Source organism: Papio anubis, chromosome 16 (genome assembly GCF_008728515.1).
Source record: "Papio anubis isolate 15944 chromosome 16, Panubis1.0, whole genome shotgun sequence".
NCBI classification, from domain to species: Eukaryota; Metazoa; Chordata; class Mammalia; order Primates; family Cercopithecidae; genus Papio; species Papio anubis.
The window spans coordinates 74492381-74508382 of NC_044991.1; the positions used below are offsets into that span (position 1 = coordinate 74492381).

The 16002-nt window shown below is 48.9% G+C and overlaps 1 protein-coding gene across 35 annotated transcripts in view; it reads right to left on the minus strand.

The window, feature by feature from the left end:
- The window catches only part of ZMYND8 (zinc finger MYND-type containing 8), a 148831-nt gene that overhangs the window by 97551 nt on the left and 35278 nt on the right, over nucleotides 1-16002 (minus strand). For 33 of the 35 annotated variants that reach the window (XM_021920969.2, XM_017944736.3, XM_017944731.3 and 30 more), the window contains one exon: nucleotides 3822-3970. In XM_021920969.2, coding sequence (XP_021776661.1) covers nucleotides 3822-3970 — 149 coding nt within the window. Of the gene's footprint in view, nucleotides 1-3821; nucleotides 3971-12628; nucleotides 12756-12790; nucleotides 13057-16002 lie in introns of those variants that run through there. The other 2 variants (XM_021920972.2, XM_017944732.3) reach the window with 2 other exon arrangements.

Here is a 16002-nt window from a genome sequence, read left to right on the forward strand (position 1 = left end):
ACTCATCCCATATTTCCACATGGTAATAAAACATCTCTATCCAAATGGAATATGAATTATTTGTCTTTTTTTTTTCTTTTTTTTTGAGACAGAGTCTCACTCTGTCGCCCAGGCTGCAGTGCAGTGACACAGTCTCAGCTCACTGCAACCTCTGCCTTCCAGGTTCAAGGGATTCTCCTGCCTCAGCCTCCCAAGTAGCTGGGATTATAGTCCTGAGCCACCACGCCCAGCCTATTTGCTCTTTATAAGGTGCGAATGGCTTTCTTTCTAGAACAATGGAACGAAGAAGAGAAACTAAAGTGAAGAGAGAGAGGAAGACAGTGGAGAATCTTCACATATGCCAAAGTCAAAAGAACGTGGACATGGCAAGAAATTCAGAGACGACAGGGAAGGGTGGGGAGTGTGGCAATCAACCAACCACAGGCCTGTGTCTAAAGGGGCAGGCTTGACTTAGCTCCAGCTGTTGCTAGATTTTGCTGAGTGCTATGGTCTGAATGCTTGTGTGCCTCCCAAATTTCTATGTTGACATTCTAACCCCAAGGTGATGGCATTAGAGAAGTGGGGCCTTGAGAGGTGATCAGGGCCCTGCCCTCATGAATGGGATTAGTGCCCTTATAAAAAGGGACCTCGGGGCCGGGCGCGGTGGCTCAAGCCTGTAATCCCAGCACTTTGGGAGGCCGAGACGGGCGGATCACGAGGTCAGGAGATCGAGACCATCCTGGCGAACACAGTGAAACCCCCGCCTCTACTAAAAATACAAAACTAGCCGGGCAGGCGCGGCTTCTGCAGTCCCAGCTACTCGGGAGGCTGGGAGGCAGAGAATGGGCGAAACCTCGGAGAGGCGGAGCCAGTGAGCCAGATCCGCCACTGCACTCCAGCCCGGGTGACAGAGCCAGACTCCGCCTCAAAAAAAAAAAAAAAAAAAAAAGGGACCTCGGAACTTGGTCAGGCGCAGTAGCTCACGCCTGTAATCCCAGCACTTTGGGAGGCCGAGGAGGGTGGATTACCTAGGGTCAGGAGTTCGAGACCAGCCTGGCCAACATGGTGAAACCCCATCTCTACTAAACATACAAAAAAAAAAAAATTAGCCAGGTGTGGTGGCGCATGCCTGTAATCCCAGCTACTCAGGAGGCTGAGGCAGGAGAATCGCTTGAACCCAGGAGGCGCAGGTTGCAGTGAGCTGAGATTGCACCATTGTACTCCAGCCTGGGCAATGAGAGAGAAACTCCGTCTCAAAAAATAAACAAATAAATAAAGGAACCCCGGAGAGCCCAGGTACTCAGGAGGCTGAGGCAGGAGGATAACTTGAGTGTCTAACTTGAGCAATATTGCAAGACCCCATCTCTTAAAAGAGGGTAGGCCAGGCACAGTGGCTTACGCCTAAGGTCAGGAATTCAAGACCAGCCTGGCCAGCATGGTGAAACCCCATCTCTACTGAAAATACAAAAATTAGCTGGGCATGGTGGCAGGCGCCTGTAATCCCAGCTACGCAGAGGCTGAGACACAAGAATCGCTTGAACCTGGGAGGCAGAGGTTGCAGAAAGCCAAGATCGCGCCATTGCACTCCAACCTCAGCAACAAGAGTGAAACTCCGTCTCAAAAAAAAAATAAGGCCAGGCGCGGTGGCTCACGCCTGTAATTCCATCACTTTGGGAGGCTAAGGCAGGTGGATCACAAGGTCAGGAGTTCGAGAGCAGCCTGGCCAAGATGGAGAAAACCCATCTCTACTAAAAATAAAAAATTTAACTGGGTGCAGTGGCAGATGCCTATAATCCCAGCTATTCAGGAGGTTGAGGGAGGAGAATTGCTTGAACCTGGGAGGTGGAGGTTGCAGTGAGCCAAGATCATACCACTGCACTCCAGCCTGGGTGACAGAACAAGACTCCATCTCAAAAAAAAAAAATTGGAAAACTCAGTTCCTTAGTCACTTGCCATTTTCAAGTACTGAAAAGCCACATGTGACCTGTGGCTACCATCTTGGACATGAGGTTTTTTTTGTTTGTTTGTTTGTTTGTTTGAGATGGAGTCTCGCTGTCACCCACGCTGGAGTGCAGTGGCGCCATCTCAGCTCACTGCAAGCTCCACCTCCCAGGTTCAAGCAATTTACAGGTGCACGCTACCACGCCTGGCTAATTTTTTGTATTTTTAGTAGGGACAAGGTTCTTGCCACATTGGCCAGGCTCGTCTCGAACTCCTGACCTCAGGCGATCCATTCGCCTCGGCCTCCCAAAGTGCTGGAATTACAGGCATGAGCCACCGCGCCCGGCTGGACATGAGCATTTTTACAGGAATTGTTTATTTCATATATAGATTGTATGATTATTCTACTTAGCAGAGAAACTGACTTTATGTTTCATGTTTAATATTGCTATTTATGGCATTTAGCTCAATATTCACAACCCTGTGAAATTCATGGTAGTAGTATCATTATCCCCATTTCAGTAGATGAGAAAACTAGGCACAAAAGAGGTTAACTTGCCCACAGCCACACAGCAAAAGCAGGGCTGGCATTTCACTATGTAATTTTGAGAGTGAAAATAGATTCATGCTCAGAAACACACACCTCTCACAGGCCTGGGTATTTAACCATTGCTACGTCTCCTTCCATGGAAGCAACAATCTTGTTTAATTCAACTTTCCATCCCCAGGGCCCACTCCTCTACTCAATAATGCACAAAATGGATGAATGCATCCCTAGGAATCACTGCTGAAGAACAAGTGGCATCAGAACCAGTGGGACACTGTTTCCTTCAGTGCTATGAGATCTGACTTCATAGTCCAGGGGGATAGATACAATCCACCAGTAAGTCCACTAAAATGCCTCTCCATTTTTGTAATCGGAAGAGTATCTAGCCTGCCCCAGAGAATTCTAAAGCCAGGAGGTCCCTTAGAAAAGATCCAAACAGTGAACGGATTTTTCCTATCTAGCTGACTGGTGCTAGCTGCCAAGGGAGGGTGGGTTCTGGAAAGAATCCCGTGTGCTTCCATGAAAAGGAACTGTGACCAATTACCTAAGTCTGCCCCTGGCAATGCCTCTTAACGGAGACCTAAACCCTTCTTTTTTTTTTTTTTTTTTTTTTTCTGAGATGGAGTCTCGCTCTGTCACCAGGCTGGAGTGCAGTAGCGCGATCTTGGCTCACTGCAACCTCCGTCTCCCAGGTTCAAGCGATTCTCCTGCCTCAGCCTCCTGAGTAGCTGGGACTATAGGCGCGTGCAACCACACCCAGCTAATTTTTTTGTATTTTTAGTACAGACGGGGTTTCACCATGTTGGCTAGGATGGTCTCCATCTCTTGACCTCGTGATCCACCCACCTCAGCCTCCCAAAGTGCTGGGGTTACAGGCGTGAGTCACCACGCCCGGCCTCTAAACCCTTCATTTTACAGATGAGAAAACTGAGGCCAGAAGGGAACTTGCCTCAGCCAAGCAACCACTTCCAGATAGAGCTGAGAACTAGTCCTATGGACATGGCCCAGGAAGGGAAAACTCCTCAGACCACATGGGAGAAACAGTCCTAAAAGCATGAAAAAAAAAAAAAAAAAAAACCTAATACAAGGAAATGCCCCAAACCCTAAAGAATTATATACCCTCATCACATCTGGGTCCCTGCTCCGTCCCCAAAACAGATCTGAAAACCCACTGGAAATTTCTACACAGGCCCATTTTGAGCCACCTTTTTTTATCCAAGGCAAATGACAGCCAGTGCAAGGCAGCTAGCTCAATGCCAAGAAAGCTGGCGTTTACAAGGACCCAGAGAGGTTCAGCGCTACTGGCTGGCCTCTGTCCCGGCAGTGAGGACTCTGTTCCAGGCAGCTGCTTTACCTGCTCCTTATTGTTACTGTTCAGTAAGCCAGGTTTCTTTTTCTTTTTAATGGGGCTTGTTGATGTGTCCTGCGGCGAGTGGCCATTGGAAGAATGTGGAGGGCTGGGGAACTTTCTTTTCTGGGCTGTTCTCTCTGCAGAGCCAGGATCTGAAAGAGACATAGGACCACACGTTTTAAAGCAGTCAGGGAGGCCTGGGCCCCACAGGGAGGAGGTGTGGAGGAACAGAGTGTGGGAACAGAGTGCATTCTGTCCCCCAACTCCCGAAGCCACTTCAGTGTTCCTCCTCCCAGAATATACGTGCCCCCTTCTTGGCTGTCTGCCTCAACAGTCAGACAAGCATTTCTTCAACCTATATAACATTTTTGTAAAAATCTTAATTTGTTGCCAAGATGCAAAAATCAGGAAACTTCGTGTAATAACCTAGATTTTTCGCTTTTCTTAAAAAAGCAGATTAGGAGGGCTGGGCACAGCGGCTCATGCCTGTAATCACAGCACTTTGGGAGGCCAAAGTGGGCAGATCACAAGGTCAAGAGTTCAAGACCAGCCTGGCCAAACATGGTGAAACCCCCATCTCTACCAAGAGTACAAAAATTAGCCGGGTGTAGTGGCACATGCCTTTAATCCCAGCTACTCGAGAGGCTGAGGCAGGAGAACTGCTTGAACCCGGGAGGCTGAGGTTTCAGTGAGCCGAGATTACACCACTGCACTCCAGCCTGGGCAACAGGGCAAGCCTCCGACTTGAAAACAAACAAACAAACAAACAAATTAGGACCTGCAGGCCCCCAAAGCACCAGATAGAGATGAGTACCCCACTTTTAGATGGAAACATGCGCAATCACCACTCTTCCCCACTATGTCCCTGCTGATGAGACCGACGCCAACCTGCCAAGAGTCACACAGGCACCAGTGTTGTTCTTACCCCAGATAAACATGACTTCTCCATGCCCACGCCTGATTGCAAAAACAGGAAACCAAAGAAGATAGATCAGGAAGGCTACATACTTCAAGGAAATGAAGGCACACATTCTCCTTTGTGGAAAACAACATCATTTATTTGTGTTTAATAGGCTATGTACTGTAACTGTGTGAAAAGAACACACCCCACCCACTGGGAAGTTTCCGTGGCCCCACCACCACTGGGCCTTGTGTTTGAGACCCTCCTCCAAAAAGATCAATACAAATTACATCCTTGTGGATTCTCACCTGGAAAATGCCAGCCCCACTCTTGTTCATGCACCCCTTGTTTTCATCTTTCAGCATTTCATTTAAACACATGTACACTGCAGTCAAGCACACTGGCTCACACCTGTAAACCCCAGCACCTTTGGAGGCCGAGGCAGGCGGATCATCTGAGGTCACAAGATCAAGACCAGCCTGGCCAACATGGTAAAACCATGGTAACAAGATCAAGACCAGCTGGGCCAACATAGTAAAACTAGTCCTTTGTTTGCAGATGTTTGTTTCAAGTGCTTTGGGTACAGCCCACAGTGCGGTCATCTTGCCTTTGCTCCTTTTCCACTGTATTTGTAGAAAGTGTTTCTAGAGGAGACTGTTGGATCAAAGGCCAAGTGGAGAAAAAGTTTTCATGAACAATGGCGGGAGGTCAGGAGATCAAGACCGGCCTGGCCAACATGGTAAAACCCCGTCTCTACTAAAACTACAAAAAAAATTAGCTGGGTGTGGTGGCAAACGCATGTAATCCCAGCTACTTGGGAGATTGAGGCAGGAGAATCCCTTGAACTCGGGAGGCAGAGGTTGCAATGAGCTGAGATCATGCCATTGCAACTCAAGCCTGGGCGACAAAAGTGAGACTCTGTCTCAAAAATGATAATAAAAAAAAAAAACACATGTACACTTCTACTACCATCCACTCAATCTTCACCTCCAAGGACTTGAATCCACCATGCCGCATGGTGGTCTTGGTAACTTAGGGACGACATAATGACACAGCCTGGTGCAGCTGACATCCTGAGGAACGAAAGCTACGAATACCACAAGAGGGGTGAGCTGTGCCAAGACCACAGGAGGATGGGGTGGGATGGGATGTGAAATCCGGAAAGATGTCAATTACCAAAGATGCTCCTGCCCCAGTTTTATCACTCAGCATGTAGGCTGCATGGTGCACCTGTCTCCCTGCCTGCAGCAGAGTCGCGGACGGCAGACTGACAGCATCCAATGTGGTTCACGCAAGGCCTCCTAGTGGTTGATTTTGGTGAAAAGGCAAAGCATCTTCCAGCAGATTCACAAAGGAAGACAGAGAACTCTTTTCCAAAACCCAATCCACGGGATGGAACTCTCCAGCCTCACCGTGAAAGCTTCTGGACAATCCTGAACAAATATTCAGGGTGCTGTGTGGAGACCCAGTCATGAGTAGAAATTAAATGCCAACAACAGGTACCTTGAGAGTGAACAGACCTGAGAGTCCAGAGATCAAACCACAGACATCAAAAGGGAGGCCCAGAGAGCCCAAAGCACTGGACCAAAGGCACACAGCAGCTAGTTAGTGGGAAAACTCACAAAAAGAGACACAGAGGTCAGCCTAGCCAACATGGCGAAACCCCGTACTTTTGTACTGAAAATACAAAAATTAGCAAGGCGTGGTAGCGCATGCCCATAATCCCAGCTACTTGGGAGGCCGGGGCAGGATAATCACTTGAACCCTGGAGTCAGAGGTTGCTGTGAGCCAAGATCACGTCGCTGCACTCCAGTTGGGCAACAGAGCGAGTCTCCATCTCAAAAAAAAAAAAAAAAAAGAGAGAGAGAGAAAGGTGCAGCCCGGGGTGAGGGTGAGCACATTCCCCCAGAGAAACCTCCTCTCCCTCCCACATGGGTCCTCACCCGACTTCCACCACTGTTCCTGAAAACTTTTTCTCCACTTGGCCTTTGACCCAACAATCTCCTCTAGAAACACATTCTACAAAATAGTAGAAAAGGAGCAAAGGCAAGATGACTGCACTGCAGCACTGTGGGCTGTACCCAAAGCACTTGAAACAAACGTCTGCAAACAGAGGACTGCTCTAAGAATAGATTACAGTTACATGGTCGGACACGGCGCTCACACCTGTAATCCCGGCACTTTGGGAGGCCGAGGAGGAAGGACTGCTTGAGCCCAGGAGTTCGAGGGTATTGTGAACTATGATCATGTCGGAGCACTCCAGCCTGGGTGAAAAAGAGGGACACTGTCTCTGAAAAAAAAATTTTTAATTAAAAAAATGTAAAACTTATTTAAAAAGATTAAAAAACACCTGGGCAACATGGTGAAACCCTGTATCTACAAAAAATATAAAAATTAGGCTGGGGGTGGTGACTCACACCTATAATCCCAGCACTTTGGAAGGCTGAGGCAAGCGAATCACCTGAGGTCAGGAGTTCAAAACCAGACTGGCCAACATGGTGACACCCCATCTCTATTAAAAATACAAAAAACTAGCTGAGTGTGGTGGCACTTGCCTGTAGTCCCAGTTACTTGGGAGGCTGAGGCAGGAGAATCGACTGAGCCCAGGAGGCGGATGTTTCAGTGAGCCGAGATTGCATGACTGCACTCCAGTCTGGGCGACAGAGCAAGACTCCGTCTCAAAAAAATAAATAATAAATAAACTGTATCTAGCACCATTAACGGACCAATATTCCTCCCCAAAAAAGATTTAATATACACATCAATGTTTGCACAAACCTAGAATATTCCCGGATGAACACAAAACTACAACAAAGCTCGACTTGGGGACTACTAGTTGCCTTGGGAGGACTGCCAGCAGGGAGTCCAGGGAAGGATGATTTTTCACTCTATACCCTTTTGTACTGTATTTATCATGTGCCTGGATGACGTTAGGAAAATAAAGAAAATTGGTCAGGCGGTGTGGCTCACGCCTGTAATCCCAGCACCTTGGGAGGCTCAGGCAGGCAGATCGCTTGAGGTCAGGAGTTCGAGATCAGACTGGCCAAGATGGTGAAACCCTGTCTCTACTAAAAATACAAAAATCAGCCAGGTGTGGTGGTGCACGCCTGTAGTCCCAACTACTGGGGAGGCTGAAGTGGGAGAATCACTTGAAGCTAAGAGGCAGAGATTGCAGTGAGCCGAGAGTGCACCACTGCACTCCAGCCTGGGCGAAAGAGAGAGACTCTATCTTTAAAAACAAAACAAAACAAAAAGAATGCAAATTCTCAGGCCCCACCCCAGATCTACAGAATCAGAAACTCTGGGGTAGGGCCCAGCAATCTGTGTTTTAACAAGTCCTCCCAAAGACTGGGAGGTACACTAGTTTGAGAAATGCTAGAGTATGTGTATGTGTTTAGGAGACTGGGTCTGAGTTCTCAACTCTACACAATCCTGTTCCACACTGGCAAGCCAGAGCCAATGGCCTCTACCTTCCAGACACAATGTGAGGGGTTGGTCCAGGACTCAGGGAATAGAGGTCAAGCAAGGGGGCCAGGCTGGAGAATAAGGCTAAACAGCAAACAACCCCAGGCAAGTCTCCACCTCTCAGGGCCTCAGGGCCTCACCTGCAAAATGGGAAGAGAGGGGGAGAAAGGGACTAGACTGGAAGTTCTCATTAATTGGCCAGACAGTGCTCCAGGGACCCTTGAATAGGCCATCATTGTATACAGGAGTGCAGCTTCTAGGTACATGGAGCCATAGCTTACTTCACCTTTGCAAAGGTGTCCTCAGCTCCAATGAATAAAAACTTCAGGGCCCCCATAGGATGTAAAAGTCCCTCTTGAACATTAAAATTATTTAATTTAATGAGAAAGAGGAAAAAAATCACTAGAAATTAATATACTTGTAAGCAATTTAGAGTTGGCAAGGGAATATCACCCAAACCCACCAGGAAACAAAGGGGGAAACTGAGGTTCTGCTCAGCAAGAGGTAGGGGGAGGTGGGTCCTAGCCCAAGGATGCCCACATCTGAGAGTATTCCAAACCTTCTAGCTTCAGCAAAACATAAAAACCCCAATTCTGTTCGCTGTTACAAACACACCAATTCCCCCTGGAGTTGATGAGAGTTCAGTGGCTGTATCCAAGGGGTCGAAATTTGATAGGTTCCAAACAACAGACACATCAGTCAACAGCAGGGGATTTCAATGAAGGCTCATAGGGAGAAGAATTAGGAAATGACTGCTGGATTCAGTATCCTTCGGAGGGATGAGACAGCAGGGTGGCATTATGACTTAACTGCCCCCCACTCCAGTGGGGGCTGGGCCTCTGGTGATGATGGACTGGTAGGTGTACGCCCGACTGTAGCCATGGTAACCAGGCTCCATAAGGACCCTTTCCAGAAAGCTGAGTCAATTTTTTCTTCTTTAATGATTTAATTCTGACAAGATGTATTGCTCAGCACATTTCATCTATAAACTTGGAACAATGACAAACAGCCACTGTCGACTGAATCACTGGTTCACCCTGGATCTGAAAGACTTTTCTGCTGCTTTCTGAGGGAATAGGACCTGCGACCCCACTGGGCTGGCTCACTCACAACCCTCTGCCTCCCACCTATCCTCTAACAAAAATGAGTGGTTCTGAATGAGTTAATGTGGGTGAGGGAGGAGTGCAGCCTTGTGGAGAGGACAGAGCAGTGACTCAGGAAAACAGCTTGGCATGGAGCAGAAAGCAGCAGAATTTTCCCCTCCTTGTGACATTTTGCTGAAATTGTAACAATATGGGAAGGTCTACTGGGTATTAAGAACCAGGCACGAGGCCGGGCACGGTGGCTCACGCCTCTAATTCCAGCACTTTGGGAGGCCAAGGTGGGCAGATCACGAGGTCAGGAGTTCGAAACCAGCCTGACCAACATGGTGAAACCCCATCTCTACTAAAAATACAAAAATTAACTGAGTGTGATGGTGGGAGCCTATAATCCCAGCTACTCAGGAGGCTGAGGCAGGAAAATTGTTTGAACCCAGGAGGCGGAGGTTGCAGTGAGTCAAGATCATGCCATTGCACTCCACCCTGAACAACAGAACGAGACTTTGTCTCAAAAAAAAAAAAAAAAAGGAACCAAGCATGTGAGGAGATCCTTCCCAGGCCTATGTCTTGTGATCCACCAGAAATCATCCCGGAGCTCAGCATTTCCTGGATGTCTTTGATTTAAGGGGCATCTTCCTTCAAGATAACTCAGGCTTATAGCTTTTCTGAGCCAAGAGTATAATGAGCTAAGAGTTTTGGCCGGGCGTGGTGGCTCACACCTGCAATCCCAGCACTTTGGGAGGCCGGGAGACTGCCTGAGTTCAGGAGTTCAAGACCAGTCTGGCCAACGTGGTGAAATCCCATTTCTACTAAAAATACAAAAAAAATTAGCCGGGCATGGTGGCATGCACCTGTAATCCCAGCTACTCAGGAGGCTGAGGCAGGAAAATTGCTTGAACCAGGGAGGTAAAGGTTGCAGTGAGCGAGATCACACCACTGCACTCCAGCCTGGGCGACAGGCAAGACTCGGTCTCAAAAGGCGAGCGCAGTGGGCTCAAGCCTGTAGCACTTTGGGAGGAGGCGAGGCGGTAGGATCGAGTCAGGAGATCCGAGGACCTCCTGGCAACAGGGTGAAACCCGATCTCCTATTAAATACAAAAAAACTAGCGGGCGAGGGTGGTGGGGCACCTGTAGTCCCAGCTACTTGGGAGAGGCTGAGGCGGAGAATACTAGGCGTGAACCTGGGGCTGAGGCCCTGCAGTGAGCTGAGATCCGGCCACTGCACTCAGCCTGGGTGACAGAGCTCAGTCTCAAAAAAAAAAAAAAAAAACAAACAAACAAAGAGGGCTAAGAGTTTCTTTGATTGCTATCCATTCATTTAGGCACTGTTCAAAATGCACTTCCTGTAGTTCCCACTAAGTCACTAGACTGAGATCACAAAACTACCAAGGAGCAGTGCTGGGATTTGAACCTAGGCAATGGGACTCAAAGGAATGGCTTTGCCTCTGCAGGCTTTCGCACCAGGAGGGCCTCATCCTCCAACTCTGTATGAGACTTCCTGGTGGGTCTATGATTTAAGAGTACACTCTCATTTTGCCTTTTTTCCCCTGAACTGCAGATGGAGGTATGGGGGTTGGGAAGGTCCAACAAAGAGTTCCAGGAACTGGGAGAAGGTGGAAAATCATGTCATTCACTGATGACACCGTTCTCTCAAAGGCAGTCCCCAGAAAGCATATTCACCTCCCAATTTCCAAATGGTGGCATCAGTCCCTGAAATAGTCTGGAGGCTCCAGGGCCATCTTACCTCCCCTTCTCCAGCCTCTATCAAGGCTAGGCCTCCCCAGCAGGCCACGTCAGGCACCCGCCCCCCACCCCACTCCTGCCCCCACATCCGGCGCCTGAGTCACAGCACATGCTGTTCTCCAGGGGCTAGGAAATGACACACCATTACAAGGAATTGTCTCCTCCCTCAAGGGAAAGGGCCACAGCTGAAAGGCCGGGAGCTTCTTGTGTTTTTGTGGGTGTTTAATTTCCTTAATGATGTCGACAGCAAGCCTGCTGGGGCCTGAACAGAAAGAGAAGCTTGGTCCACAGGCCCAGACAGGCATGACAGGCCACAGGAGTAGGGCAACCAACCATGTGCTTAGCTGTGTCCCGGGCAGACCAGGACCCATAGGTCAAGGGCATATGCTCTGATGGGCCAGGTTGCAAACGACAGAGAGGCAGGATGCCACAGTGGTGGGGAATCAGCTCTCTGGTGTCAAAATGCATGCAGAACCTGGCTGTGCTCTCCCCTGCAGTGTGACCTTAAAAAGGCGACTTAACCTCTCTGTGCTCTGTTCTTTGAGATGGAAATAATGGTACCTTGTAAAGTCAGCGAATAAGTCAATGAGTTAATTCATGTAAAGCTCTTAGTATAATACCTGGCAAATAGTAAGCACCCATTCAATGGTAACTAATAGGTAACTCTATTTTTTAACCAATCACTCTTCCTCCTTTTCTTGCTTCTCTTCCACCTCCTCCCCGACTACCAACCCCACTCCAAAAACACAGCTTGCTTTCTGGAAGAAGCATGTTAAATCAATTCCACAAGTTCAAAGCTATGGAAAATGCCGGCCTGTGTCGACTGGAGACCAGAATCAGCCCAGGCCATGATTTCTGCATTTCAATCAGACTGAAAATGCCAGGTTTCCTCCAGGAACTGTGAAGGCAGGGTCAGAAGCAGAGGCCTGCTCTGCAACACTTTTCGTAATCACCAGTCCTCTCCCCCTGGCCTACTTCAAACATGACCACACACTGCTGCTCTCCCAGAAGCAGCAAAGCAGAGCACGGTTAATCACTTCAAAGCGTTTCCCAAAGACACAGAGCAGGTACCCAAACAGGCCTCCCTTCCCCAGGAATCTTTGGGGCCCTCCCCAACCAGTAATTACATCATAAAGAGACAAAAGTCTGGAATTTCCTCCTGGCGGAGAACAAAAGTAAAAAATCAGGAGCAAAGGTTGGGGGGTGGGGAGGAGGCAAAATTGTCCTTGCAGCAGATAATGCCTAAGCCAGGAGGAACTTGTAAATGAAAACTGCTTGCATAAGCAAATGATTATTTCCTCCAACACTGACCATCTCTTAGACCCACAGAAACTTGAGGACCGGTATGCACCCTGGCTGACTTGGCCCTGCCAGAGCTGCCGGGCTGAGCCTGCTTCTCCGGAGGACTGCACTGGCCTGAACTGTGCTTCTAAAGAATCTCTCCAAATCAACAGGAACTTCTTATCCAGAGCCGGGACAGGGAGGGCTGGAATGGAAATGAGGCCGTGGAATGAAAGGTCACTCTCAACTTGGGGAAAATGGCATTTCACCTCGGAGGCAGAACATGCGAGGGGCAGGGAACGCCGAGAGGAGGCACTTACCTGCCATTGAGAAAGTGTGGCTGCTCAGAGGGCCTAGCCTCTCTTGTTCAAAAGAGAACAGAGGCTCACCCACAGCAGACATTCCTGCTTCCGGATCCTCAGCGGCCTCTCCCAGGGGGAGGAGGAAGAAGCAAAGAGAACAGGCTAAGAGTCACCACTTACCAGGCCAGCCCCGGTCTTGTACACATTAGGTCGCCCGGCGGGGCAAGGACACTGTCACCTCTTTGCAATCAGGCAGTCTGAAGCCCAGCGACTTGCCTTCATGTCCCCGGGCTTTCGCCTATAATTTATCACCCTCGACAGCAGCTCGGCTGAGCTGAAAGTCTTCGGTGCAGGGCACCGAAGAGCCATTTATTTCCTGGGATTGTGAATAAATACGAGGAACTGGAGTTGTTCTGCTGGCCGAAGTGACAATATCAGAAAGGAGCCTGGGGGGAGGGAAACAGCTGTGGTTTGCATTTTGAAGGTGTTTTTAATATTTTTAGTAATTGTTTCAGATTCTCTTTAGTTCTGATGCCCCTCTCCTAGAAATGAGAAAACCCATCTTTTATACTCGAGGTATAATCCTTTCCCACTAGACACAGCCTCCTCCACCCTCTCTCAATAATGCAGAAGTGGTGATTAAAGGGCACATTCATATGTAAAAGGCGAACTTCCAAACTCGCCTGGCAGGACAGAAATTGCTTCAATCTACAGAAAAGAGGCTGATTTACAAATGAATTCAGTGTTTAGCCCTCAACAACTAGAGGCAATTGCAACCGCGGCCCTTTCTCCTCCCCAGCTGGGATGAGGCCCTCTGGAAAAACGACAACATCGCAACAGGAATTTCCTGGATCAAGAATGCCAAGTTCTTTCCAATTTACTGAGACTGAGGCAGGGCCTGACTCCCTATGAGAACGCACTGCCCACCACCCACCCCCTCAGCAGGCCCAGGCCCCAAAGGCTCCCTCCAACATGTGTACATGAGGCCCTTCAAACTCGACCAGAACACCACAAAGAATGTGGAGAAACCGGTTGCCTTTGGCCTTTACATTGTGGCTGGCTGAGGAGCTGGTTCTGGTGGCTGGCACCCATTGGCACTATTTATCCAGCCCCTGCCTGGCTTGGGTTCTAGAAATCTCCAGTGATGGTGGCTTCCAAACTGCAACGGGGAATCACGGCATCAGAGGGCAATTCAGAAACAAAAAGACAGTTCTGTGCTGGCAGCAGTTGAACCACAGAAGTGGGTTGGGAGAAGCAAAGGGAAATTAGCTTCAGAAAGGGGGGCAGATAAAGGAAGAGACGCCACTGCAAACCAACCAAGGTCCCCACCTGCCCTGGGTGCTATCTCTAAAAGTCACCTAAAGAAGGGGGAAAATTCGGCCAGGCGCGGTGGCTCATGCCTGTAATCCCAGCACTTTGGGATGCCGAGGTGGGCAGATCACAAGATCAGGAGATCAAGACCATCCTGGCCAACACAGTGAAACCCCATCTCTACTACAAATACAAAAATTAGCCGGGCGTGGTGGCAGGTGCCTGTAGTCCCAGCTACTTGGGAGGCTGAGGCAGGAGAAAGGCAGGAACCCGGGAGGCAGAGCTTGCAGTGAGCCGAGATTGCACCACTGCACTCCAGCCTGGGTGACAGAGCGAAACTCCATCTCAAAAAAAAAAAAAAAAGAAGGCAAAATTCTCTGCTGAAATGCCAGGGATAAAGGAACAGGCCCTCCACAGTCACCTTGTCACATTCCTTTGAGGAAGCAAAGAGTTCAGACCCAATATGTCACCCAAATTACCCTGGCCAACCATCACGTAAAGAAGCTGTGGCTGTGCATGGTGGCTTACATCTGGAATCCCAACACGTTGGGAGGCCAAGGCGGGCGGATCACCTGAGGTCAAGAGTTCGAGACTAGCCTGGCCAACATGACGAAATCCTGTCTCTATTAAAAATACAAAAATTAGCCGGGTGTGGTGGTACACACCTTTGGTACCAGCTACTCCTACTGGGGAGGCTGAGGCAGGAAAATCGCTTGACCCTAGGAGGCTGAAGTGCAGTGAGCCGAGATTGCGCCACTGTACTCCAGCCTAGGCGACAGAGCGAGATGCCACCTCAAAAATAAATAAATAAATAAATAAAGACAGATGCTTAACATCACTCAGATAGTAGTGGGATGATTCTAAGAACATGTCCTATTGTCTGCAGGGCTCATGGGTGCACAGAAGGACAGACAGGGGTAGCCACTGCAACAGGGTTTTGTAGAAAAACCAGACAGGAAGCAACATTGATGCCCATATGCGAAACATCGTGATGCAGCCATAAAATGGAATGAAGACGGAATCCCGTCTGCATAGACGGGCATGGTCCAAAATCCAAGTGAAAGGAGACCAGAAATAGGACCAGGGTAAAAGTTTGGTCTCTGAGGCTTCTGGGTTTGCAGAGACATGGAGGAACAACCACGAAACCCAGTAAACGCTGGACTCCTCTGAATTATTTCTGATCATGTTTATGTATTTAACGAAGGTATTTATTAATGGCTTTGGGGAAACTGGGTGATAATGACAATATTTATGGAACACTCACTGCATTCTAGGCACTGCCCAGCCAGGGATCACGTCTGTATCCCTTGTACCCAGCATACAGCAGGAGCTCAGTACACGCTCCCACTATCAAACAAACACTTTTACAGGGCTCAGGTGTTTAGAAGAGTGGAAAGCAGTAATCAGCACACCCAGGGGACATCTGGCAATGTCTGGGGACATTTTTGGTTGTCACAACTGGGCAGGAAGAGGAGTTGTGACAGGCATCTAGTGGGTAGAGGTGAGGGATACTGCCAAACATCCTACAATGCACAGGACAGCTCCAAGACAAAGGATGATCAGGCCCAAAGTCGACAGTGCCAAGGCTGAGAAATCCTGGTAGAAAGAAACTTCAGTGAGCTACCAGGCAGGTCTCACCTTATGTAAACACACCACCCACAGAGGCGCATGTATTCTTTAAGAAGGAAAATGATTCCTAACCTGGTGGCCCTGACTTCAGATTTCAAAGAGAAGAAAACAATGGGACCAGCCAGTTAACAAATAGTCACTAGGCAACAACTAGACATCTGGGCTACCAGCAAAACTGTTCCAGGAAGGCCTCTGCCCTGATGGAAGGACAGCTAGAAATACAGTCGTGACAGCTACCTTTTATTGAGCACTTATTATCTGGGAGGCACTGTTATAAATACAAATATCAAGGCCGGGCGGCTCAAGCCTGTAACTGCTACACTTTTTGGGAGGCCGAGATCGGCGGATCACGAGGTCAGATCGAGACTATCCTGGTTGGGTCGACGCGAAAACCCCGCCCTATTAAGAATACACAGTAAACTAGCCGGGCGAGAGGCGGCGCCAGGTCTCAG